This window comes from Thamnophis sirtalis, unplaced genomic scaffold, assembly GCF_051295495.1.
Source record: "Thamnophis sirtalis isolate CommonGarterSnake01/CBP01778 unplaced genomic scaffold, rThaSir2_p1.2 scaffold_4, whole genome shotgun sequence".
Taxonomy (NCBI): domain Eukaryota; kingdom Metazoa; phylum Chordata; class Lepidosauria; order Squamata; family Natricidae; genus Thamnophis; species Thamnophis sirtalis.
This window is the reverse complement of record NW_028261384.1, coordinates 105174789-105202436: the sequence shown is the minus strand read 5'-3', so window position 1 is coordinate 105202436 and position 27648 is coordinate 105174789. Positions and strand designations below refer to the sequence as shown.

General features: G+C 41.3%; 2 protein-coding genes across 3 annotated transcripts; both read left to right on the top strand.

Moving 5' to 3' along the window:
- The first annotated feature begins 2851 nt into the window (after positions 1–2851).
- Positions 2852–13663, top strand: NTF4 (neurotrophin 4). Its single transcript, XM_014065203.2, has 3 exons — positions 2852–3151; positions 9517–9746; positions 10781–13663. Exon 3 carries the CDS (start codon positions 10800–10802, stop codon positions 11412–11414), a length of 615 nt encoding a protein of 204 aa, XP_013920678.1. The 5' UTR covers positions 2852–3151; positions 9517–9746; positions 10781–10799; the 3' UTR covers positions 11415–13663.
- A 4570-nt stretch (positions 13664–18233) lies between these two features.
- SAXO3 (stabilizer of axonemal microtubules 3) lies at positions 18234–23528 on the top strand. Of its 2 annotated transcripts, XM_014065215.2 has the most exons (5): positions 18234–18422; positions 18642–18830; positions 20469–20630; positions 21170–21297; positions 23109–23528. In XM_014065215.2, the coding sequence occupies exons 1-5, from the start codon at positions 18267–18269 to the stop codon at positions 23449–23451; spliced, it is 978 nt and encodes a 325-aa protein (XP_013920690.1). In that variant the 5' UTR covers positions 18234–18266; the 3' UTR covers positions 23452–23528. The 2 variants fall into 2 exon arrangements, with proteins under 2 accessions (XP_013920690.1, XP_013920699.1); XM_014065224.2 differs by lacking the exon at positions 20469–20630.
- Positions 23529–27648: the final 4120 nt, after the last annotated feature.

Below are 27648 nucleotides of genomic sequence, written 5' to 3'. Positions count from 1 at the left end.
CCTGTGAAAAAACACATCCCAAACCTTGCTCAGTTAGAATAATTTACATGCCTATCCATCTTTCTGAATTATATATATTCATGTATATTTTAAATGAATTGGTTTGTCACCCGATTAAGATAGACCAAACTCTACTTTTAATCGGTTTGTCACCCGATTAAGATTGACCAAACTCTCCTACTCTAAAGGTAGGAGAAACAACTATAAAGAGAGACTTTAATATCAGAATGTGATGTGATATAGTTTGATACTGTTGAAATAAGCTGGATTTTAGTGCCCTAAGTCTCCTATGCAGCATTAGAGGAGTTAAAAGTCTAACACTTCTGAAGAGCACCAGATGGATGAATATTACATCAGAACATCAGAGATGAACTAAGATATGAAGGTGAGCTTTCTCAGTCATCATTGCTATGATTACAAAATGGGAGCAGCTATAAAAATTTTGGAGGAAGATGAAGTATAAATAAATAAATAAATAAGTCAAAAATAATTTGGTGAGAGGTTGCAAACTAAAATTATTAACACAATAAATCTGTGTTCTAATTTATTCCATCTGGTTAGAATAAAGGTACAGTTCTATTTGAAGATGCCCCATTGCAGGTGGTTTCACATTGGGAATCATCCATAAATCATTATGTGACAAGGGCAGAATGCCACATAGGTTAGAATGAGGGCAAGCTGTGATGAGGAAGTTTAAAAGTGTGACATATTTTATAGATGGTTTGCAAGCCACTTGAAAAATCATTTTTCTGTCACCACTTCAGGCTGATTTCCATTACTTTGGTAAAGAAGCTTTTGTTCAGAATAGTAAAAGCACCCTGATTTTTTTTTTTTTTTTTTTTTTTTTGGCTGGAAGCAAAATTGCAGCAAGCACTCAAATGAAATGCACATGGTAGCAAATACCAGCTTTATTTTGTATTACAGAAGCTAAGAGGTATCAAATTCCGGGGTGGGAGTGGGTGGGATGGGACAGGCAGACAGGTAGTAAAGTTAGTCGGCTAGTACAAACTCATTTAGGCAGATTGCACTGGCTGTATTCACACAATATGCTGAACCATAAATTAATCCCAGAAATTGGGTACATATTATAAACTGGTTGAATCATCTATGATATATATCAAGCAATCACTTTCTGGCACTTAATGTCCAGATGAAGTAGTACTTAATACCTGAGTACTGAAGACAAATGAGTCAATGAATTGGGTAGAACAAACTTTGGAATAAACATGATTAAAATCATGAGAATTTGGTGTGTTTGCTTAAAACTGAGACATTCAGTGACCATTAATTACTGATAAAAGGAATTAGGATTGAGAGCCAAGTATATAAGTATTAAAAAGGCAGGCTCCAAATGCTCTTGCTAGGGCAGAAACCTCAGAGCACCTCTTCTTGAGGGGAAAATGCAATCCTCATAAATTAAAAAAAATGAGGGTTTTTTTTTTTTTGCACTATCATGAAAATCAAAAGCAGAAGCTTGGAGCCTCCTCTTAGCCAAAGAGAGGGCTAGCACTTAAAATGAAGGAGATAGAAAAGGTTATCAATGAGGTCAATGGCATGTCTCTGACAGTTCAGGGCAAGTCTAAATGTATACAACAATCTTCCTGAAGAGGTCTATTGGTTTTGTTTGCATTAATCCTATGGACTGCATTTCAGGGTGAAGGGTCCCAGTTCTATATCATGTAAGAGCAATAATCTTTAAACATTAGAGGAGAATTGTCATTTATTCTATTTATTACATTTCTTGTCCATTTGACCCCTGTGTTTATATTCCCTGAGTGCCACACAGAGATAACATTTCCTGTATATTCTGAAGTCAGAGGGCTACAAGAAAAGTTTGCGTCAGAATAAATTTCATTAGTTTTTCATTTAGATTCCAATGAATGAGATTTGGTGCATGTTTATTTTCAAACTAGAGGTTTCAGAAGGTTTATTTTCCATACCATTTGGCATTTACAACCCACTAGTGTCAGGACCACTCAATGCCTAGGAACAGGCAGAAGAGGCATCTCACTTGGACCTCAAAGTATTTTTAAAAAGTTAAATATAGACCCTTTTTAAATAAATGCTCCAAGTATTCTCATTCTGGATGTGCCTTATTTTGTTTTAATGCATCCTCCTCTTCCTTTTGATGTTGGTGGTGAAGAACAAAGAGGAGGGGGAGATGGCTAGGGCCTCTTTGGATTTCTATAGCAAAGATTGTTCCCTACGATTTTCCCGCCCTGAGTGCTACCTCTGCGTAGGGAAAAGAAGGGGGGGAGCCCCGGGGCATGGACTACAGAGGGACGAGCTTGAACCTGATCGCCTCGGGTCTCTTCTCGGAAACCCCCGTCTGAAGGGGGGAGTTCCGGGTTTAGGGCTGGAAACGGGCCTGATGAACTGCTTGCCCAAGGAGGAAGCCGGTCTCCATTGCAGAAGGCAGGGGACTAGTCCTCATCAATCCCTACCGCTCTCGGCTCTCTTCTCTTCCCCCCTCCACGCCCCGCTATTGAAGTGGGTCGAGCAACGACCCCAAACCTTGAAGACGCCGGTGGGGCGTGTGTCAGGTATGGGCTTCGGCGAAGGAAGGGGGGCGACGGCGGAGAAGCCTTTTCAGAGAGTGACAGCGGCAAGACAAACCCCGGGCCAGGAGGCGGTAAAGACTCAGCCAGGTAAGGAAGAAGCGGGCAGGCTAGGCAGAGGCTAGGAAGGAAGAAGAGAAAGTGGGGCTTTCTCGCCGTCCACCTCCACGCCCGCCTGTCCGTCGCTCTCTCGTCGTTTTCTGCACGTTTGCTCTCTCCACCTCAGCGCCATCAGCCAACCTTCCGCCCGCCCCCTTCGGCGTTTCTTCTCTATTCGATGCCTCCCGCTCGATCCTTCCTTCCCCATCTCCGGCACCTCCAAACCAGTTCCGCCGGTCCTTCTCCATCGGGGTCTTTCCCATTCCCCCACGCGCAGCGGCGTCGCTTCATTCTCTTCTCTCCCTCCCGCACTCCCCCACCTCCAACTGGGGAGTGGAGCCTCCGCCGACTCTCGCCTCCACACCCTCCTGCCTCAAACTCCAGCAGCTTTTAGTGTGCTCGCCTGAACTGCAAAGCAGGGAATGGGATCCCGACGGTGCCGAGCTCCTCTTGATGTTTGGAAGCCCGAAGAAGGCGTCCGGGGCACTTTAAAGGTAGGAGGCGAGTCGCGGCGGAGAGGAACTCTCGAAACCCGTCTCTCTCGACTAGGTGCCCTCCACCTGGGTGGGATTCCTAGCTAGAAAACTGATTGAAAGATTAAGGCAGTTGTCGCCCAACCTCCAGGGGGCATTAAGTTGAGGAAGACGGGTGCTCTCCGGCCAAAAATCCCATTTTCTATTTAGGGCATCAGGAGCTGTACCCCCATCTAATAGCGACTTCCCTGTAAAGCATACTAATAAGTGATTAGGTGCTACTTTTCTTCTCCCCAATATTCTCTGCTGGGAGGCTGTCCTGCTTTCCTCTCTCAGAAACCTATCTTAGTTCTCTTACTTCCAGGTAAATGGGTGGCAAGCGGAGAGGGAAAGGATATAGCCATAATCAATATGCCATCTTACACATTCCCACATTTGTCTATGAGCAGGACTAGATGGAAACCAGCTGGAGAGACGAACAGAAAAGCGGAAATATCCCTGCCTGCTTTGGATTACCTGCTGGTGATGGAAAGCAGGATCTCTGGGTGCCTTGCAATGAGAGCAATTTAATACTTAGGGAAAACAGGGATGCTTCCCTACTACAACATCTCCTCCCTTTGCTTTGACTCAAGCCATGCTAGCAATGCACATGCTTTCGATAATGTTAATGAGAAAGGTGGATGAGAATTTTGACCTCTATAGGATGAGAAACAAAGACAATCTTGTACTTAAATCACTACAATTGCTAGACTGGAAGTGGGGTTACAGATAGGTTGGATATGATAGGTTAGAAGCCCATTTTCTCCAGTGTGGAGAAATAATTTTAATTTTCCAATTCTAATTAACTAGCAGAACTAATTCCCATATTGTCTGGAAACTTCGGGTATTATATGGTGATGCATCTGAAAAACACCAGTGAGGAACAGAAAGCAAATAGGTGAAATTCTTATGAGTTTGATGAAGGGGGATAGGCCTGGGTGCTCATTTAATCATTCATTCAATTTCTATAGATACCCAACTCAATCAAGTGACTCTGGGCAGCTTACAATTCTAAAACTATAAAAGAATAAAAACAATAAAAAGATACAAAAAAATTCATTGGGGTGACCTTCTTCCAAATAAGCTTATTACTTGGGAAACAAGTATATGGGGAGATAAATCCATCTACATTCCCCATCTTCTAATTTGGATGGGCAAGAATGTTGTTTCATTGAAACACATTAAGTGAAGGTGAAACAATTTCTTAGCAATGCTGGTGGGACATAAGATTCAAGAGTATTTTATAGTTAAGACATTAGTCAGTAGCAGTGAAATACATTTATACTGTAATGAAATACATTCATACAAATTGTAGATAGCATATTAATTATTAAGAATATGTGATCAGGCCTGGAAGAGATATTACAATCTATCTATTACATATTCAGAACAGGTCAGCTGGTGACTTTTCCTTTAATGTACATATACATTTGTGCTTCTGAGATATGTATTCATCATTGGAATGTATAAATAGTGCTAGAAAGATAGATGGGAATAACTGGGTAAGGCTGAAACAAAAGTTTGAAGTGTTGATATGGTTCTTTCATGTTCTTCCTAATTTGTGCTCCCAGATTTAGATTACTGCTTAAATGGAATCCTAAGGAAAAAATAACTCCTAGATTCCCTATCCCTGCTGGTCTTCTCAATAAACTCAAATTTTCAATCTTCAATTAATCTTAATTATTCTTAGAAACCCAACTGTGTGACTAAGAATGCTTGCTGGATCTATTTATTATGTCTACCTGTTAGAATCAGAGAATGTTGCAAACAATGTAGAATTCAAGAATACTTTGTGCATATTTAGACTTTAGACTTTCAATATCCAAATTGAACTGAGGTCACCATTACTTTCGCCTAAGGCCCATTATTAGCCACCCATTTTTTCCTTCATTTCTGCCACTTAATTAAGGTAAAGAAAAAAAAATTCAATGTTCTTATCATGAAGCCCGTAGAACCCCAGAAGCCCTTTTTTGCTGATCTGATTTACCCTGAAACCAGATATCCACTAGCAGTTACTTGGGGTCAACTTTCAGTGCAGTTCTTGGATCCTGTGTATCCAGATTGCATCTTAGCCCTAACTGCTCAAAGATTTTTGAGATGTGTAATCCACAGGTTTGGACTCTTTCTTTAAGTGACTCCTTATGTCCCAAAGTCATTCTCAGCTTCAAAGCAGTCTAAATTCTGACCCTGAATCCTCTAGGAGTCCCCAGGATCTGCATGCAGAACTATTTGAATGGTGTATCTCAAGGGTTACTACAAAAGGGGAAGCCAGAGCATTCCTGTGTAGCAGGGGTGTCAAACACAAGGCCTGCAGGCCATATCCAACCTGTGGAGTGTTTAGATCTGACCTGTGGTGCCTCTGCCAGCTGAGCTGTTTTCAGTTGCAACGCCTCCTGCTAAGCTCCATTTTCACTGGCAAAGCCTACCACAGGCACACCCCACATGAGTGATGTTGAGCGGCCATGCCCCCCCTGGCCATGCACCCATGCCTCCCCAAGATCAAACACAACCCTGATGCGGTCCGCAATGAAATCGAATTTGACATTTCTGCTGTACAGAGTTAAATGGGAGTTGATATTACCTCATTTTGGTATCTCAGATTTTTTGGCTCATGCCTGAAAGTCAGGTAAGGCTATGTTGTCATATAAAGGGGAAAAGAGATTTGTAGATAAAACCAGGATGGAGATTTGAAAAGGACTATCAACAAGCTATGGTGAAAAAAATCGAAGGGTTGACAACAATAGTGTGATTGTAATTGTTTTTGTATACACCATGATGCAGATTAAAAGGTGGATTTCGATCCCATCATTATGGCCAATTCTTGACATTTTAAAGCATTTTAACCATATCTTGTAAAGCCTCACAAGATATGGTTAAAAATAGGATAGGATAAATAGATCCTATGAAGAGATTATCTGAGTTCTAAATCAATTTATGCAAATAATTATTTGCATAAAAACCTAAATGGTCCAAATGTCTCAAGTGATCATATCAGGCATATAGCGGTAATTTAAATATTTAAAATTTCAACTTCCTTTTAAGCAAAGGTTAGTTTGGTTTACCATGCCAAGTCAAGACTCAACTGTAATTTAATGAATAAAACATTATTGGCTGGGATGAAAGACTACATTAACTATTAACCATGATTGCAAATCATAAGGCAAGACACTAAGCCAAAACAAATCAAACCATATGGAGACTTAAGATCAGGATGCGAACTCCACTGATGTTAATGTGTACATGGGAAGCCAGTGATGAGTCTCCTACTATATTTTGGAGTTAAAAAGCACTGAATGCTCATCTCATTTAAACCAATAGCAGGATCTTGATTGTTATTATACAGAGTTCTATGCTTCCTTCAGGCAGAAACTCATATAGGCTAAAGAAGTGGTGTGCTGAACAGCAGGGTTTTTTTTCTCTCTCTCCCGCAAATGAATAGCTGATTTTGCCACCAAAGCTGGCTACCAAAGGACAACCTCCCTCCCCCCAAAAAGAAAGAAACTCACATCTAAGATGCGATTCTTGCCAAAGTATCTAAAAAAGCCAAGATCCCTCCCTGTCATATTACCAGACAGGAAAAAAGAGGAAAGAAAGAATGAATGGCATACCAAAACTTTCGCTATAGAACTTCAAGCCAGAACTGTGGACATCTTTGACATAGCTAAGGCTCTTTCCTTGTTGAGTGGTATTACACGTTGTGGTAGAACACGTTGGAGCTTGCCCAGCACTAAGCTACACATACCTCCTTGAAGCAGGGGCTGGTTCCCCTGCCTTAAGTGCCTGCAGCTTCACATCACAGCCCCCTCTCTTTCCCATGGGAGGGAGCAAGGTCATGAGCGTTGGGCATTGTGGGAAAAATGTTTATGCAGATAGCCTAAGGGTCAGGCTTAACATTGTTTGCTTAGCCACTAGGCACCACTCCTCTTTCACAAAACTGAAGAGTCCAAGTCTCACCCTTTTGTAAGTCAGAGAACAATATATTCTGGGGGCTTTCCCAGACTGTCTTTGTTAATAGGGAAAGCAAGGAAAGCAAAAATTGAAATTTTGTCCTTTTCTCTCTTTGCCTTACCTATTAGAGCTTTTTTGCTACTTTTCTACAGTGACCTCTTTTTATTTTTTCAGTATCCTGTCCTCCTTTAAGCACAGTAGGAATATGGACTGCTCATTACCAGCCTTTTGGTTCACTCTTCTTCCCATTAGTTCACACTCTTTCTGGGAGACCAGATTTAGCAAATTAGGTAGAGAGACAGACATGTACTTGCATATGTTCTAAAACAAACTTTTTTCTTATATGGTATTACATTCTCTTTATTCTGCTCTCCTTTTCTCTCCCTGCCATTCAGATGGAATAAGGGAACTTGATTCTCTGTATCCACACACTCATTCCCTCCCATCCTATTTCTCCCCCCTCCAGCATTAGCGAGGATGCACATTGCTTGGGCTTAGTTTAGCCTAGGCTAGTGGGGGGGGGGGGAGAAGAAAGGGAGGGGAGGTAGACCCAGTGTCAGTTTCAAAGGCAGGAGGGATTAGCTACCCTCCAAACCCATCCCCCCTGTGGTAGTTCTCTCCAGATGTTACTACATCTGGATCCCATTCCTGTGGCTCCCGTCAGCAGCTGTAGAATTTTCAGGCATCACCAGCTGCCCTTGGGATCAGTGGGTAAAAAAGATGCTTTATCAGTCCCCTTTTCCAGTGGCCAGGGGCAGGTGCCACAGGAGGGGATGCTTTTAGGCAGAGTCACTACCTTCATGGCTTGTTTAGCTTCTTGACCTGTGACTTTAAGAGAATATTCTTAACCTGTGGCACAAGAAAGATTTTTCAAAGAATCTATTCTCTCTGCCGCATCTTTCTTCTCACTAGTGCTCTCCCAGTTTTGCTCATCTTTAATGTCCTGTTGACTAGGTATATTGAGAGTTAAGTAGTACCAATTGGGGGATTAAGGGTAAATCCCCTGGATGCTTTTTCACACTGGAGGAGGGGGAGAACCTTTTAAAAGTTTGAGTGTAACACCCAGCATCCCTGCCAGAATACTAAAAGCCTCTTTTGGCTGGTGTGGGGGAGGGGCACACATGATGCTGGAATTGTAATCTAACGTATTTGGAGGCTGGCCATTTAGTGAGACTGTTATTAAAAATAATTGGGTAGTGCAGAGGAGTCTCCAAGAGCCAGTTTGATGTAATGGTTAAGACATCAGACTAGAAACTGGGAGAGCATGAGTTCTTGTTATGTTTTAGGCATAAAGGCAGCTGGATGCCTTTGGACTAGTCACTTTCTCTCACTCCTAAGAAGAAAGCAATGGCAAACTACTCCCCCCAAAAATTAACAAGAAAACTTGAGGGACTTTTCCAGGCAGTTAGCAGGAGTCAACGTTTACTCAAAAGCACATACACACAAGAGACTCAGTGAGGAATATTTTTATAGCAGTTGTACGAATGTCCAGTCAGTGCCAGAAATCCAACTTGTAAAAGGCAGTTTCTTTAAATATTTGCAGCATATTTCTCAGCACCTTTTGAGCATTTCCATTTGTCTTGGCCCATTGTCTCAGATGTGATTGTGGAATGTATTCTAACTGAAAAACCTATATTTCTGTCCCCTTTGGCTTTTCCAGATGCAGCAATTGCAACTTTCATGCTTTGGGCTGGAAGGCAGTGGTTTTATAAAAGATGATAGTTGAAAAAGATAACATTACTTCAGGATTTCAGTGGGAACAAATATAGCCAGGTTTAACCTGGATCTAAATTGTAGTCATTTAAGTCTGGGACATGGTTTTGTATGAGCAATTTTAAAATAGCATGTTCCAGTTAGGAGCTCGCATACCAGTAGCATTCAATGTAAAAGAATGTAATTTACATTAATTTTCATATGTATTCAAGCTATAGGACCAACCTCAATCTGTCCAACCTACTGAGATATATGTCAGTCAGATTTTATAAGTATATAGTTTTTCTAGCCTGCTACGTTTTGTAGAATATTAGAAACCTTTAGGATTTTTTCAGTCTTAGCAACTTTTACAAGTTGATGTACTCTAGCTGTTGGTATATATATATCTCTCTCTCCTGTACGCCCCTCCCTCCTTTCCTCATTTGGGAAATAGAAATTGCAATCCAACATATCTAGATGGCAAATGATTACAGGAGACTTTGTTGGAACACTAGAACTGGCCGGATGATAGTTTAATGTTCTCTTCATTAAGAGGGTGTTGTTTCCCTCTTTTGCCAGATCCTATGAGTGACATCAAATTCTCAGCCAAATCCATATTCTTCCACATCTTTCTATTACCATCCCTTATCAACAGTGAGACAATTTTTGTACCTCTGGGTGAGGGACCATTCTCTTTGCTATCTCAGCAGAAGCAAGGATGCAGCATGAGATTTGATGGGACCTGAGAAGTCCCGTCTTTCAGACACATGTACAGCAAAGAATCACAAGTGCCTGTGAGACACGACAACAAAAAGACTGCCATTGCAACACAGGCTGGCTTGCATCACCAAATATCCAAGCAAGACCCCACTCTGGAGGGTCATGAATAAAGCCCAGGATCTGCTTGACTGTGGCCGAAGGAAGGCTTGAACCACAGGTAATCCTCCCACCTACTTTTGTCTATGTGCTTTTATTGCAGCTTTCCTAAACCAAGCTGGATTCCTTTCCTTTTGGAGGGAAGCATATATAGTATTTATTAGAATTGCACACACATTGAAAATGATGTACATTTTCATCATGCAGAATGGCTTCAGATCCCACATGAGCACAGTACCTCTCATGAAAGCATGTAGGAGTTGTTTTTTTTTAACCTGAATTTAAAAAGTTTAACAAACAAAATTGTTCAAGGGTACATCTTTAACTTTTAAAGCTTCTTTAATGAATAACAAAGAGATGTACTTATATGAGGTCTGAAGATTTCTGAATCATTTCTAAAGTATACAGTGTTTATTATAATTATGCTAATGAAAAAGAATTTGTGAGATGAAAAACTACTGATGGACTTTTTTATGGGAACGTGAGAAACATAAGTTTACTGGTATCTGGCATAGACTGAGATTTATACAAGTGAGACTGGCTTTAATCTGTTTTATTTCAGCATTTAATACTTCTAGCACTTCATACCTGGTTACTGACAACTACGAACTGGAAATACTGAGCTGTGTTTAGCTCAATATTAGCTAATTGTCTGCTAATCTTGTGGTTCCTTTGCTGATAACATCAGATTCTTTTATAAACTGAGTCCAGTCTGTACATCCTTACTGAGTCTCCTGTCTGAACATCGGGGTCCTTGCTGGAAAACATGATATACTGAAAGTTCCACTGTTTTCAGGAATTTTACATAAGAAGAAAAGCAAATATGTCAGCTGGTATGCCTCTGAATGAACTACCCATGCTTATTTTTGCCTGCAGTGAGATACTTTGATGGTATATCTGAGAAACTGCATTCTGGGAAGAATTAAGATGGCTGCTGCAATTGTACCACATGAGATCCTTTTAGATAAGAATTTTCTCAATCTTAAAATGGAATTGGCTCAGCTAGAAAAGTGGAGGATGGTGAAAAAGGAGAAAAAAGGAGCTGAGAGCTGATGATCAATATCAATTTATTGTTGCTTTCTTTTTTCTGCATAGGTCCCCGCTGTGCAGAGTGATGCTTATTCTGTTCCATGCCATGGTCACCCCATTGCTCTGTGTCATCCAGGCTGCCCCCCTTCCCAACACCTATATCCTCCTTAACACCACTGATACTCTATGGGCTGAGACTCCCCTGAGGGATTGGGACCTCTTCTCTCCACGTGTCACTCTATCTAACCAAGCTCCTGAAGAGCCCCCCATGCTTTTCCTCATGGAGGACTCCAATACCCTACCTGGACACGCTGCTAATAGAACATTCAAGTCCAAACGGTCATTGGAAGGGTCCCTACGCCGGGGAGAAATGTCTGTATGTGACAGTGTTAACGTGTGGGTGACAGACAAACGGACAGCTGTGGACATCCGTGGCAAAACGGTGACAGTGCTGTCTGAGGTCCAGACACTTACAGGCCCCCTCAGGCAGTATTTCTTTGAGACCAAGTGTAATCCAGCTGGCGGAACTGTGGGTGGCTGCCGGGGTGTTGATCGACGCCATTGGATCTCTGAGTGCAAAGCTAAACAGTCTTACGTGAGGGCTTTGACTATGGATTCTGACAAGATTGTTGGTTGGCGCTGGATCCGGATTGATACTTCCTGTGTCTGCACCCTACTCACACGCACTGGTCGAACGTAGGAAAGAAAAGGGCATAGATCATGAACTCATTTTGACCAATCAAAGCACGGCCAGCTGTCTAATATGTTCAATCATCAATTGGAATAATTCTTAAATTTAACTCAGCTTTCATTGGCCAAAGTGTGTGTGTGTGTGTGTGTGTTTTGTGTGTGTGTGTGTATGTGTGTTTGCACGTACATATGCCTGTGTTGAAAAAAGAAGAAGGTGGTCTCTAGTGATTAACAGTTTCTGGGCTACACTGCTGATTCCATTTGTGCTGCAGCAAAATCAGAGGGAAGTACGCCATTATGGCTATAAGTTCTGGCATTTGCTGCCTTAGTGGAAGCATGGTTTCTCTTGTTCACAGGGCCGGAAGAGGAACTTAAAATCCTACTTGTGGAAAGTTAGGTACTGTTATGGCTGGAGGATTCCATTATCCATGCAAATTGGTGGGTAGTTCAAAAGAGATTAGTGGGTCTTTTGCATTCAAAGAGGATCTCAGTGATTACTACTTGTGATCCAGGCATGAATATCAAGGTCCTTTTTTTCTACAATCCTCAGGAACCTTGCAAACCACAAGGGCCTCCCCTCCCCCCATGCTTTTCCTTCTGTGCACTCTCAGGGTTTTTCAAAATGTCTACCCTCCGGGAACATTTCCCATTTCCACACATCTGCCAAGGATTCCCTGCACATGATTAAAAAGTTTTTAGGGCATGTTTGAAAGTGCATTGTCTGTACATGTGTGGCCAGCAGCCACACCTGCTGAGCCTCACCTCCATTCAGCTAAGAACTTTAGAGAATGCATTGGAAGGGAAATTAAGACGTGGGAGGTTTGTCCACTTTTACCAAGCTATGTCTTGAAAAAACATCTGATTCACGACTGAAAGTCATTGGAATAGTTTTGAAAAGCAATCTCTTAGGCAGAAAATATTTACTTCCGGAATTTCCCCTCTCCCCCCCCCCTTTACCCCGCTCTTCCTATTTATTGCCGCATCTCCATTTAAGAGTTTGTCTGTGACACAATCCTTCATATTATTAACTTATTTGTGCGCATTTATTCTGTGGGAAATCATTTCTAGGAGAGTGTGTGTGTGTGTGCGTGTGTGTGTGTGCGTGCTGGCTGGAGGGATTAAAAACAAAGTTCTCAACTCCCTTTCCATTGTCATGAATATTTACTTTTGGGAGCTGGAGGGGGGGGGGAGAGAGAGGAAGCCAGTAGTCAAGAAAGCAAAACTTGGTTATTAATACATTTGAAGTGTCCACAGGCTTTCCACCTGAGTCACTGTTTAGATTGCTCTGTGACTTTCAATGCCACCTGGAGGCTGAAAATAACATTGCAGAGTCCTAATGGGAGTTGAGTCTTCATGATCACCATTCAAGGAATTTTCTTAGAAACAGTACAGAATCAATTTGCCATTGCCACTTTCTGAAATAGCTTTCAACTTTTAAATCTAACCCATGTTTCTCAACTTCAGTGACTTTCAGATGTATGGACCAACTCCTAGGTTGGGGAATTCTGGGAGTTGAAGTCCACACATCTGAAAGTCACTGAGATTGAGAAACACTGCCCTTGGATTTCTTGAAGTTTCCCATCAAAGTACTAGTCAGACTCAACCCTATTTAGCTTCTGAAACTAGAGATCAACCAGATGCTTCCCTCAAAGGTAAACAACCTTCCTCTGTACAGGTGCTATATTTAACATTCTTGGGAGTGAGGGAGGCTGAGAGCTGCACACATTCTGTCAGAACTATCAATTTTCAGTAATCATTGTCAGATGAAGTACAAAAAACATATAATTTAGATGTTGCTGCCCACTCTGGTTTAGGTATGGATATTTTTAGTATACATGCATGCTGTGGGCTAAAACCAACATTACCAAACTTAAGAGAAATCATGTATGAATTTATGTCCAGTATTAATCTGACTAGATTCTACAGCAACAGATTATTGTTTAATCTCACCAAATTATTATAGGATCCTACTTTGAAGAATTGTTGAAGCTATCAAAGGAAACACTTCAACAAATACAAAGCGCTAAACATCATAGTACCCTACTGAGACACTGGAGATTCTGACCTTTTGTTTGTATCAAATGAACAGAAAAACTTAATGCAAGTGTCAACTATGGCCCCTTCAATGTCTTTTGGGTTTAAAAGCTGATAGAATAGGAAAGAACAGTGAGAAGAAGAGGATACAGCTTAATGGACAAAACTGGAGGAAAGTATAGCCTAATGACTGAAGGTAAACATGTATATTAATGTTAAAAAGGATCTCAGGGTACAGAATTGGTGGTACTGTAGACATGATTTAGAAAGGCTTAATAAAAATTCCTTTCTTAATACTACTGAGGATAAGTGTGGATCATTATATATGTTATATAGTCAGAATAGCATCTCCCATGAAGAAGCAGCAACTCAGTTTTGACAAGCTCAGCAAATATCCCAAATTTTGCAAACACTGTTGAGGAAAAGAAAACTTAAAAGGGAAAGAAAAACACCCAGTAAGATGAAGGCATCTCAGGAAAAAAAATGAAATGAACTCATTTAAGAAGGACAAGTCTGGTTCTAACAGGATAGATGTTTGCTCCACATCTTTGTAATCAGGTTTCCTTTTATTATAAATTTGAAGTACCCCAAAATGGAGCACTAGGCACTCACTTTGGAGTTATAAGAATGATTGCTTACGTGGTAACAAACTTGATATAGGTAGTCGCTGACCAACATGCAACTTGCTCATTACAATTGTAAATCATGATGGTTGTAAAGTGGATCACCACTTGACTGGACCCATTTTTATGAACAGTATTAAGTAACTCCATTATTTGCTATGATCTGCTTTTGCAGAAAAGTGGAAGTAACTTAGAGTTTTCAGTCTTGGTTTGTGATCATATGACTGCAAGATGCTGCAAATAGCTATAAATGTGGGTCAGCCCCCAACACTTGAAATGCAGTCACATGACCATGTGGAGGGGGTAACTGTCAGAACTTTGGAACCAGGTTATTAGTATGGTTTGGGTGGTCCCATGTAACTTTCAATGGCTGCTAAGTGACTGGTTGTAAGTTGAAGATTACTGTACTCTGCCAAATAACTACAAAACTACCATTTTTTTGACCCAAAATCTTTTCAAGCAGTTACATATATTTGCTCCTTAAATAACATTTTCATATAGAAAGGTGAATAATTGGATTTTAGTTGGCTTTTTCCCCAATACTATGCAGACTAGAATAAGAAATTTATTTTTGGGAAAATCTGGGCAGTCAAAATTGTTTTATGCTGAATTAGACCCAAAAAGCTTCATTTGGTGCAACTATCTAACTCCATTTTTGCCTACTCAGTTCCCCAGCATTGTTCAATTTATTTACCAGCTTGACCATGGCAATTTTATCCTTATAGGGTCCTAAACAGTTGCTGCTATCAATATGCGCAACCTCCCCACTTTTCAGTATTGCTGGATATCATGAAGTGATTTCTTACATCCTCATTTCAGTCAGACATTATTTGCCCCCATTATTGGTACTTTAAGCACCTCAAGGTTGCTGCTGCTATCTCCTTGACCAGGTTGCTCGTGATGTGTGCGGGAGGCAAAGTGTGTGGGTCAGAGGAAGGCCCACTCCCCCTCCTTGCGAGGAGACCTAACTTTGTAACCAAAGCATCCTCAGCTATAGGATGGAAGACCATCAGGAGAGGAGGTGGCAAAGGGATAGCGAAAGAGCAGCAGGGCTGCTGATGGCCAAGTACTAAGGTAGGACTTCCCTCGGACCAGTGGTGGGTTACAACCGGTACAGGTGTACCGGTGCCTGCCAAGAGCACCAGGTACCTTTCCAGTATGGTGCTCCAGAGGGCCCACCCACCCACCCATGCTCCTTACCAGTATTTGAGGTTTTCGGGGCTTCCGCGCACGGAGCATACGACACTTGCACAATGCCTCCACTGAGCAGCTGGAGCGTCGCGGGCAGTAAGTACGCATGTGCGTGCACGTTCATTTAGTGGATGCCCAGACCCATTGCACTGTACCAGTTGCAACGGGATCCGGAACCCACTACTGCCTCAAACCCTCCATCCCTCTCATAATCTTCCTTCTCATTCCCTCCCTCCTTCCTTTCTTCAGTCTCATTTTCCTTCATTCTCATTTCCATCTTTCTTCCTTTCTTCTCTCCTTCTCATTCCATCTCTCCTTCCTTCCCTTCTTCTCAGTCCCATTTTCATTCCTTCCTTCCTTTTCATTCCCATCTTTCTTCCCTTCCTTTCTTCCACCTCCTCCCTCCTTTTCCTTCTCCTCCCACACTTATTCCTCCTAACATTTCCCCTTCTTTCTTTCATTCTTCCTTCTTTCCTTCCTCCCTCTCCTCCCTCCCATCCTTCCCCCTTCTCATTGCCATCTCCTTCCCTCCTTCCTTTTTTCCTCCCCTCCTTCTCATTGCCATCTTCCTCCACACTCAGGAAGCAATGAGGGAGAGAGATTGGCAGCGCTGCCGGTATTGATGCCCACCAGCAGCTGTGGCTTTACTATGTGGAGGCGGGAACAGTACCAATGAAAGGGAAGCCTTGCGTGCTTCAAGGCCAGGGTGGCAAGTGTGCAATGGAGGTGGTGGTGGTTGGAGCAGCACTGAGCTACAATTTGTGATGACCATCTGGACCAGAATGCAGTCAGCCTTAGATCTGACCCACCCCCGGAGCTAGCGAGGGGTCACCCTGCTGCCTCCGTCCTGCCCCCTGGGGCCTGGGCATGTGCACAGGAGACAGCAAGCACTGGTAACCTGGGTGAAAGGGATGCACTCAGAATGCAATCAGCCTGCAGGGCAAGACAGTCCCCAGGGATGCCAGATCCTGTGTGCTCACCACCTGGCAAGGGCCCAGTGGGCCGGGTGGGGATGGTTCCTTGCCAACTCCAGGGCAGCCCTGCAGATCTAAAGCTGACCACGTTCTAGGCCGGATGGCCACCATCAGGTTGCAGATTAGCAGCTGCCCAGCCTGAGGCACTGCAGACCGGTTCTTTGCTGTTTCCAGAGCAGCCCTGTGGACCAGAAATAATCACATCATGGGCTGAATCTGACTCACAGGCCTTGAGTTTGACACCCCTGAATCACAACTCCCCCTTTAGACTACACAGCATAAAACATTTTCAGCCAAAGTTGTATCATTCCAAGCTGCAACTTGGGCTCTCATCAACAAAGGGCATAATCAGATAATAATTTCTATCTTGAAAAGAGCCAGTTGCAGTGCTATAATCTTAATTCATTCCTCCCAGTACCTATATTTTTCTGTGCATCCAGATCTCTAATTTATTCAGAATTTTTCTGAATTAATTTTTCTGCATTAATGCATTCATTCATTATGCACAAGGTGACTGGATACTTTGCATTATGAATTTGCAAATATCTTTTTGATATTGAAAAATGAGATACTACATTTAATTGCTTGCAAAATATCCATTAATATATTCTTATGGCCTTCCTTGATCCATTTTTGTTGCTAATACAGCTATTTTCCTTCTATTCAATTGTGTCCAATTTTCAGAGTCTGCCTGGACCAGTGGTAGTCAACCTGGTCCCTAACGCTCACTAGTGGGCGTTCCACCTTTCATGGTGGGCGGTTGGGGTTTGCTGTAGCTCTGCTTTATAAATTTTATAAAGTAAGGTTACTTCCCTACTTTATAAATCATCATTACAGTGGAACCGGTGGGTGGTTAGAAAATTTTACTATTAACAGAGATACAAAAGTGGGCAGTAGGTATAAAAAGGTTGACTACCCCTGGCCTGGACATAGTGGACAAGTCCCTGCCATTTCTTGGCAAGGTTTTTCAAAAATGATTTGTCATTGCCTCCTTCCTAAAGCTGAGAGGAAATGATGGCCAAAGATCAACCAGCTAGCTTTGTCTTCCGGTTTCTAGACTGATGCCTTAACCACTACATAAAACTGGCTCAGAACTGCTGCACTGTACTTAAAAGGCTGGGATGCTTAAGACAAAAACCAATCACTTGGACTTGGACACTATACAGAGTCTCAAGTCACTTTAAAGATTAGCAAATGTTTTAAATGTAGGATAACATAGCATTAAACTTCAACATAGTTGTCACTATCATAACAGTTTCATTACATTTTCCATTGAGTTCAGTGAGAATTTTAGGAATTGAAGTACAGAAATCTTCAAATTGTCAAATTTGAGAAACACTGGTCTAGACACTTGATATAATTGTAGTCTTGCCAAATTTGGATTATGAACATCAACTATTTTTTTTAAATTTTGCAATATAATCTTGCATTTGGTTATTCAGAATTGGCTCTAATGCAGCATCTTTGCACATAAGCGCAAGATCAAATATGCATTATTTGGTCCTAAGTGCCATCTAATGGTTATCATTGGAATTTCACGTTTTTATAATCGGTGAAGGGTTGCAGAACATGCGCCAAAAGCGAAAGAAGAATATTAAATGAGTAGGGTGCTGGGAAGGAGCTATTATTGTCATTAATCTTCGGAATGAATGAGAAATCGATTGCACTTCAACATATGTTTAATCGCCGATCCAATTTCTTGGGAAAATAATAAATTTAAATAGCAACCTGGTTGCAGAAAGGGAAGGGGACCGGAGGCAAAGAAAAGGGATAAAATATCCCGGAAGCGAACATTTACTTTTTTCAAATATGGCTAGTTGAAACTGTCACTGAACGTTTTTTTTTCTTCTAATCGCTGTACTTCCCTCAAGTGAATCAAAAGAAAGCGCCGCAAAATGTGAGGCTGAAGAGTTCTATCACCCGGGCAACATTTATCACAAACATTCTAGAAGTCCCGCCCCTTTCGTGATTCTGTTGTATTCGCCGCTGCCGCTAAGGCAACAATCCATTAGCAAACATGTCCAAAAAGCAGGGGCAAACATGGCAGGCACTTTCTCCGCCTTTCCCTTCGGATGGGAGGTGGACTCCGGCGCGCTGGTACCCCCCGAAGTCCGCCGACAAGACTGGAGACTGACAAGCAGTGGAGTGGGGCTCAATTACAGCCCATTATTGCCTTTCCCGCCGCCCTATGCGCTAGTAAGCAAGCTAATTTTTAGCGGGGTAGCTGATACAATCCGGATTATTTGTAAACATTAAGGCTTGGAAATGAGGAGGGTAAGATCCCTGGGTTCTCCGCGAGAGGGCCGGAATGACACCAAAATAGGACGCGGGATTCTTTTAAGGCAGATCCACGTGATCCCCCTTTTTTATTGTTCATTCTGTGTACTCACTGTTCCTCCTAAACTTTATTATTAGTCCACGATCCAGGAACCGTTGCCACCTGCCTCCCAGAAAATATGGCGGGACGAAGTCATTCCCCGGCTGGCTACCACTGCACAACTTGCCCACTGCATGAAAACTCAAAGGGAACTGCTAGCTCAACCCCGCTACTCTGTCGCTGCCTCATATCAGGACGTCCACTACAATAAAGATTTGAGAGAAAAGGTAAGTGGTTCTGAGAAAGTTTTGGCAACTAAGGTGCTCTTCAGAAAGTGTTTTGAGAAAACATTAAGAAGCAGATTTCTGATTTTGCTCGATAATTAGTTAAGATCCTATCTGGTTTCCAGGAAGACCTCTAATGCAGCAGGATGAACAGCCTGATAGTGATATCAATCAGCCCCAGAAGGAAGAGCTCTGGGAACACACTTATATTATTAGCTTTGCTTTTTCCTCTTCCTCCTGACCCCTTTTCCTTTGAGCAAAACTCTTTTATTGCAACCCTGAAGGCAGAGCCTACATCTTTATCAAAACAGTACTGTATTTTCCCTACATGCTTTTTTCAACTTTCCAAAACAAAAAAATGGAAGTCTGTTTTGTTTCAATTACCATAAACTCTGGAAGGAATAGGTGATAATAACAAAATGCAATAGGCCAAAGATATTTTGCCACCAAAAGTAAAATCAAATTGCAAATTACCCAAGGCTACTCTGGCATATGAAATTAGAGCATCTCACAACCTTCCTTTTTATAACTTTTTATGTTACATTCTATAATAAAGTAATATCTTCTCTCATAAATGATTACCAGCCAATGATGATTGTAGGGACAGAGGTAATTTGTGAATAACACAAATAACTTTTCTACTTTGAATAATAAAGATTTTTAAAAAACCAACACTTAACATGAATAGAATCAACACAGATAATCTTAGAAATAAGCAATTTCTCCACTCACTCCCCAGCCTTAGGACCAGTAATAATTGTCATTAGGTCAAATCATCTGTCTTTCTGCTTTTTTAATATAATTTCTAAAATTAGTTTCACAAAATATGAAAAACTAACACCAACTAATAAAATGCAGAAACAGGAAAGAATAAAAAAGTGAAAGTGTAGAAAGAAAGAATAAAAAAACAAATACAAAGAAGTTTTCAATTTCTTTTACAGAAATATTACATTTACAAAATTCTCTCTTACTCTGATTACAAAAATCCTGCCTTTTTCTATTCTTTTTGTGTAATCATCAAAACCACAAAATCACTTATACATTTTTTCTGTTTCAGGCAAAAAAATAAATGGTTTCTAGTCCACCATAAATGTAGTTATTTTTCTCTAATTTGTCAAAAATAAAAATAGCACTGTAAAAATTAAAGATCGTTCCTTAGTCATTGAAATCTTTCATAGGTCCTCTCTTAGTTTTTTGCAAATCTTTAAATCAAAGTCTCTCTTGTATTTCTGTAGTCTGGAATGTCTTCAGCTGTAATTGATTAGTTCTTAAAGTGATTAAGAGATGGGGAGAGTAAGACTGTAAAGTCTCTAGCGGCTCCACTGTAGTTAGAAGTGTAGATGAAATTCTAGGATTCCCAGCAGCTCAACTCCTGATCTGGCTACAAAACCTTTTTTGTTTCTGCAGTTTAATTAAAAGGAGCTGCCATCCAGAACTAATGTAGTTAATATCTCAATCTCCCCTTGATCCAGGGAGATAAAAGCCATCTAGAAATCATCTCCCAGCTGGCTTTCAAAGGCTACAGCAGTGCTCCTCACTTTGGAAAGTATCAAACTGTCACTCCTCAAAGGAAGCAACTCACCTGTCCTTTTACTATATGTTCTGTTTTCTGGACTCTCAACCTGCTCTTCTCACTGACAGATAAAGCTTAGAGAATGGAGGTTCCCCTTGACTATGGGCAACCAGAAGAGTGAGATCCAAGCAAATTTTCGTGGTTGGCCCAATCTGCCGCACGACCCTACCTTTCATGCTGGGCCTCAGCCATTCAAATTGGCAGCTCATCACACAGATGGAGCATCCAAGGTATCTTGAATTCCAGGGATAAAGGGATACCTTTTCCCCCCTGAACTCATTTTTTCTTGCCAGTCAGGATCTCCAAATAAAGGATGTCATGCACATTTGTGAAGTTTTCTTGCACATGTGTCTCTATCTTTTTGATACTGTTGAATGTTTAATGCCATTTAGGCTCTTGTCAGATCTATTTGCAGCTTGTGTACACTGGAGGCACAAAAACTAGGAGTGGCCTAGGAGAAGGGATGACTTCCGATTCACAGAGGAACAGCCTCCGGAGGAAGCTGGATAGCAGAACATTGATAGACTCTGTTAGTTTATCTGATAGGGACAATAGATAGCTATTTAAATTTCCCATAAGTCTACTAAGGGAATTGTGGAAATTTTAAAAAACAGTTGTCACGGGGGAGGGAATTAGATGCCCTTGCTAATTGTTGCTGGGCCTGACTGAAGTGTCGCTTTCTTAAAGATGTCTCCTGGAGCAGAGAAAATGTTGCATAGCAAATTCAGAACATCCTCTCCAATAGCGGTCTTTATTCTTTTCACTTTAGGCGGTGGTAGCCACTACGCAAAACAACAACCTCGCTGGAAGACCCTTCTACATCTGTGACAAGACAGTGTTTCAGCTTAATGAACCCTACTTATCTACCACTGCTCAGGACTTCCGAATCTTCACACAGTTAGTGGAACATCTGTAGTATCTTTTCCCCATTCCTTCAAAGCCATATATATAGTCAACTTAAGAACACAATGAAGGCCAGAATTTCAGTCATAAATCATTGTGGTTGTTTAAGGGTCTCAGTGATACTACTAGCTTTCATAACACCTTCAGAATCTGTATTTCACAGTAAAGGTAATTCTTAACTTACAACCGTAATTGGAACTGGATTTTGGTTGTAATTCATTAGTTATTAAGTTGATGTATCTATGCGACCAGACCCAATTTTATGACTTTTTTTACAGCACTATAGCAATAGCAGTTAGACTTATATACTGCTTCATAGGGCTTTCAGCCCTCTCTAAGCGGTTTAGAGTCAGCATATCGCCCCCACAGTCTGGGTCCTCATTTCACCCACCTCGGAAGGATGGAAGGCTGAGTCAACCTTGAGCCGGTGATATTAGAACCGCTGAACTGCAGATAACAGTCAGCTGAAGTGGCCTGCAGTACTGCACCCTAACCACTGCGCCACCTCGGCTCTCATTAAGCTGCACTTGTTAAGCAAACTTTATAGTCATAAGTGTAAATCCATTCTTTCCACTGGGAGTTTTTGCCAGACAACAAGCAAAAAAAGTTGTAAATCGTGGATCAAATGACTATAGGTTAGGATTATGCATGCCAACAGTCAAGACTACAAAACATCTGTCTGAACCTGTCATAATTTTAAATGGTTGTTAAATTATTGGTTGTAAGTCATGGACTACCTCTATTAATTGCTGGGGAGTAAAGTGGGAGGCACTTTAAGTTCTTCAAAACAGTTGGAAAAAGGAAACTGGGCTCCCTAGGATTTTGCTTTGACAAAGCTGTACTTTTGTATTTCTATTTTTGCTAATCTGAATTTTTGCAATCTCTTCATTAGCCCATGGAGAGAAGTGTCACTTTAATCACGGTTAGGTTCGATTTGCCAATTGCGCAAAATATGCTAATTTGATCAATATATAAGTATGACAACAATTGAGCCCAAAATTTCCATAGCTAAGTATTATTGCTTAGCTACGTATTGTTAAGTATTATCCTATTTTATGACCTTTCTTGCCACAGTTGTTAAGTAAATTGCTATGGTTCTTAAGTTAGTAACATGGTTATTAAGTAAATCTGGATTCTTCAATGATGTTGCTTGTCAGAAAGTTGAAAAGGGTGATCACATGACTCTAGGACATTGCAACAGTCAGAAAGTTATTCCAGTTGTCAAGGGTCCAAATTTTGGTCATATGAAAAATGGTCATAAGCCACTTTTTTCAGTGCCATTGTAATTTTGTACAGTCATTAAATGAATGATTATAAGTTGAGAACTACCTGTATCTTGTTTTGCTGAATTCATCCTACCTATGCTAGTCTATAACCATAATACATTTTGATTCATCCTATTTATTTAACGAGGAAAAGGTGAAGAGCTCTCAATCTCTCTACTACCATAAAAGCTCATAAAACCTATAATTTTAGTAGACATCATCCAGTTTCACTGAAGTCATAGAGACTAGAAATATTTCCTTTTTGAAATTAAAGATTAGTTTCTTAGGAAGTTGAATTCTAAGTTTAGAGCTGTATTTAATGCCCTCAAAGCAGCACATACAAACTTGAGCAGAATTGATTCTTGCATTGTCATATATAAAGAAAACAAGCATCTCCAGAGGTAACCTCTGGAGTGAAATAAATATCCCTTTCTTGTCCTCTTGTAATTTAATCTCACTTCTTACATAACATTGCACATATTTCCTGCTTTTGTCTATCTTCCTGAAAAAATGATTTTTTTTTTGGTTCTGTCTCCATAGGAAAGAACTTCAAGGGTGTACTCGGAAGCAAATTCTCAATTTGGATACTTACCCTCTGATTCGTGTACCTGGACCTATGCGGGATCTTCAGACGTTTCCAAAGGCTACCCGGGTGCCCCACCTGATCCTGAACCCAGCTGTACCTCACCGAGGTTTATTCAGCCTGGCCCAAGAAACCTACCAACTCCCCAATGACCACAAGCGTACCTGGGATCGATTCTGTCCTGTGCAGCAGCCACCTAAAGTTTCCTGCCGGGTGCCTGTGGTGGAAATCATGTGTGTGCCACACATGTATGAGACAGAGTATAAATGCTATGGAAGTGGAAAACCTATGCCAGTGTGAGATGGACAGAGATTTGCACTCCTTCACTATTCACTTTCTCCTACTTCATCCAAAAAGAAATATATATATATATATATCACCATGTTTAGTTTTTGATCATTTGTTGAAATAACAAAAACAAAAATTCTAGATACATTCAAAAAACGGAACATTTTGACTTTGCCATACTGTCTTAGAATTTTAGCCTCAGACAGCTATGATCAAACAAACAAAAAAGTTGCCATGCGTGTGCACTCACTTGAATATTAACTCCACAGAAGTAAGCAAACTAGTTCAGGATTAATGTGCAAGAATTGATTCTTGCATTACTGTATATAAAGGAAACCAGGTGGGACTTCTGAAGTGAGATAAATCTGTCTTTCTTGTCTTCTTATAAAGTAGATTAATCTCACTTCATACATAATAACACTAGAACAACAGGTAGTCCTCAACTTAAGACCAGTTGCTTAGCAATCATTTGATGTTACAATTGACTCAACCCAAATGTGAAAGATGAAACAAATATAATTTTCACATTCCATATTCCATATTTCCTGGTTTATATGAGGTTTTCCTATTTTCTCTTCAATATCACCTGGGAGGTTGGTTAGCTACAGAGACAGTGACTTGGATTGCTTAAGTAACAGTGGCACATTGCATGGATTGTACTGTTCTAAACAGATTTTCTAGCCAGTTCTATATTTGGATACAACACCCAGAATAGATGCTATATAGAGTTCTCAGGAGAAGTGAGGAATCATTGGCTCTTAAGATATTTATCTTCAGCCCCATTATCAATAAATAACAGCTGGAAGGCCACATAAAATTTTGGATTGACAATAAACATGAGATTCAGATCCATTGCCAAACAATGGTGACAAGGTGACTATCTTCTAAAAATATACTTTATAGTTTATATGATTGTGGTATGAATAATATGTGAGAGAAAGAAACAGTATTTATGATGTGAGCTTCTGGAAGGGAGATGGCATATCAATGTAGTGAGATTCTTGATTTACAACCACAATTAAGGCCATAATTTCTATTGCTAATGGATGCACCATAATTTCTATTGCTAATGGATGCAGTTCTTGAGTCATGCCTTTCATATAATCTTTTTTGATGCAGTTGTTAAGTGAATCATGGTGACCGTTAAGGGAATCACATCTTTGTTAAGGGAATCTGGCTTCCCCCGATTTTGCTTGTCAGAAGCCATCCAAGGGTCATAAATGGTAATCACATAACTCCAAAATGTTATCATCGTAAACACATGTTTTCCAAGTGCCCTAATTTTAATTATGTGATGGTATACTACCATAGTAAATGAGGCTATGGGTCCTAAGTTACTTTTTTCAGTGTTGTCGTAACTTTGTAAGTTGAGGGCTATCTCTTATTACATAAACTAGTTACTGCATTTGTCTCTTGATTGCAGAGAAACATAATGACATGGGCAGGCAAAAAAACCAATGAGAGTATCAGCGACTTCCAATTTCTTGCTGATTTGGCTAGATCTGACCACTCTTTGGCAGCCAGTGATGGACCAGTCTACCCTGACTCTGGAGGTCTAGGCCAGAATTGGTCTACCTGATCTCCAGAAGCTGAAGGAAAAGCCAATTTACCTGCCTCTGGAGGGCTAGATAACTTAAGTGGACCAATCAAAGCAGCAGCATTGAAGTGACCATAAATACCAAATTTTCAGTCTAACAGGACTCATGGATCCTAGATTCTAAAAGCATTCTGTATGTTGGCCCATCTGAATTACCTTGGTTTAAAAATTATTAGACTTGATGCGCCCTTTTACCCAGGTTACAGACACGAGACTTTTAGTAGAGATAAATTTGAATGGAGCCTGTCCATTGTAGGTTGGGGCAGTCATAAAGTGAAACAGTGGTTTATATGAGAGCAATTTTGAAAATCAACCCAATGCCAATTTTCAGTTAATAAAATATGGTTTCCTAAATTTGAAAAGGAGGCATGGATGCCATGCGAATCTTAATATCAACTTTATTAAAAGGCTAATAATAAAGCCTAAAATCCTAGTAATAATAGTAACTATTGGGGGATCCTTCCCTGAGCCGGATCACCCACTCCAGAAATCCGAGAGCTGCACCCTCTCCCCTCGATATACCTTCCCTGCACCAACTCTGATTGGGGCTTCTCACCTTTTTCATTCATAAATCTCGATCGATTAACAAGCATGCCCTGGCCTCCTGCGGCCAGGTAACCGAGAGATGCATAAACCCAGGACTGGCCCGGGGTGTGACGTCATGGGAAGCCGTTGACCAGCCCCACCGGTTGAAATGGAAAACCGTTAGCCACGAGCGCCGTTTGGAGGCGTGGCCTCGCGCACAGCGGCTTCAGTTCGGCTAGACGAAGACTGGAGCTGGAGCGGCTTCAACAGAGCAGCTCGCGTTTGCTTTAACGGCGTCCTTTTGGGCATTTATGAGTTAGTCAAATTGTCAAGCTACATTCACACATTAGAAGGACGTGTCGACCCGCAACAGGTCACACTGGCAGATGATCTGGCCATGAGTGAACAACCGTGAAATTATCTGAACCGATCTCTGCTGAGATCCAGGAAGGTGTGGGACACCGCCTTCCAGATTTCAGGGATAAGAATTGATTTTGGAACTAAATCCATTCTGAGCTTTAAAAAAAAAAAAAAAAAACCTCTGAATGTGGTTGTAGGAACACCCCCTCTAGAAGAATGAAATATTTTGAGAAATACTAAAAAGGCGGAATATTATATTTCCCAAAGGGAGAAATGGAGAAACATGTTCTTAAAGGTAGAAAGCAGATTAAGTCTTTCTTAATATAAATTAATATTTTAACTAGTTTAGCAGAACCCAATAAAATATAAAAGTAAAAAAAAAAACTATGTTCAAATATTAATGTCTAGGCCAGCAGTCTCAACAACTCCCATTTGAGTGAGAAGCAGGCACACATGTGCCACTTGTACAAATGGAGCTTTGTGAGCGCAAGTGGCTGGCACTTGCACAAATGGAACTGCACATGTGAGCACAAATGACCATAATCAGCGCAAATCGAGCTGCATGTGTGTGCTCACCCACCACTTGTGCAGCCCAATTCTGAACAAGGCATGGCCCGGTAGTGGGTTGCGGCCCAAGGGTTTGGGACCCCTGGTCTAGGCCATCTAACCATTGAAGTACAGAACTGTTTAAATTTAAAAAAATCAGATACTAGGCAGATATATTCCCTCAGTTTATAGCCGGTCACAATGTGATCTATAGTTTGATGTGGGACCCCACAGTCATACCGGGGGGGGGGGGGGGGGGGGGGGAGGATGTTATGTCCCATTTATACAGAGAGTCCCAGCAGAGGCCAGGCGAGATGTGAATCCTATTTAGGATTGTTCGTTGTTGACTTAGTAGTTCAAAGCCTGGCACCTTTTTTGTAACATTTATGACATCTAATTTACTGATATCACAGCTGTTAAGCCATACAGGCACAGTATTCTGCTGTAGAGAAGACCAATCCTCGGGCTGATGACCTGAGGTTAGTAGCTGAAGAACAGATCGTATGCACATTTATCTGGAAGTCTCTGTGTACAGGTAATCCTTGACTTATGATCAGTTGCTTAGTGACCAAGTAACAAAGGCTCTCCTCTGTGGTACTAATGATCCAGTTCCAAAATTCTGTTGCTAATCCCATCCCCGCCCCCCATTACATGATTGCATTTCAGACAGTTCTATGACATTTCCATGCCATGCTGTGACAACCATGCTACCATGGCCACCTTGGCTTGCCATTTTGACACAGGATAAATTGCTCTGGGAACATTATCAAGAAACAACTTGACAAAAACCCCACACCTACCTTAATAGGGGGTGGTTGTCAACCATGGTATTATGACAGGCCATGTTTCCCCATGCAGGGTTGGCACCCTACGAGCATGACCACTATGTCAGGTCAGAGTGTATCCACTTGCATGGCTGTCTGCATGCAAGATGTGTGTCCCACTTGTTGCTCCCCCTTCCCCCCGGTGACTGAATGACTCCCACTTGGCCTGCTTTCAAGTGGGGGGAGGAGAAGGGCTTTATCTTCTCTGAAGCTTTCATTACTTCACTTTCCTGCCCCCTCTCCCCCCAGCAAAAGGCAGGCTAAACGGGAGTCATTCAGTTGCCAGATTGCTGTCACCATCCCTGCTTGCTTCTTTCCCTGCCCAGGTCTAGCGCACCCAAGGAGAGATCCACAGCT

Excerpts from the sequence above, each read along its gene's own strand:
- NTF4 (XM_014065203.2), top strand. The coding sequence starts at position 10,800 with ATGCTTATTCTGTTCCATGCCATGGTCACCCCATTGCTCTGTGTCATC.
- SAXO3 (XM_014065215.2), top strand. The coding sequence starts at position 18,267 with ATGGCAGGCACTTTCTCCGCCTTTCCCTTCGGATGGGAGGTGGACTCC. Across the intron at positions 18,831-20,468 it reads ATAAAGATTTGAGAGAAAAG|ATAAAGCTTAGAGAATGGAG; the intron begins GTAAGTGGTTCT and ends TCTCACTGACAG. Across the intron at positions 21,298-23,108 it reads GACTTCCGAATCTTCACACA|GAAAGAACTTCAAGGGTGTA; the intron begins GTTAGTGGAACA and ends CTGTCTCCATAG.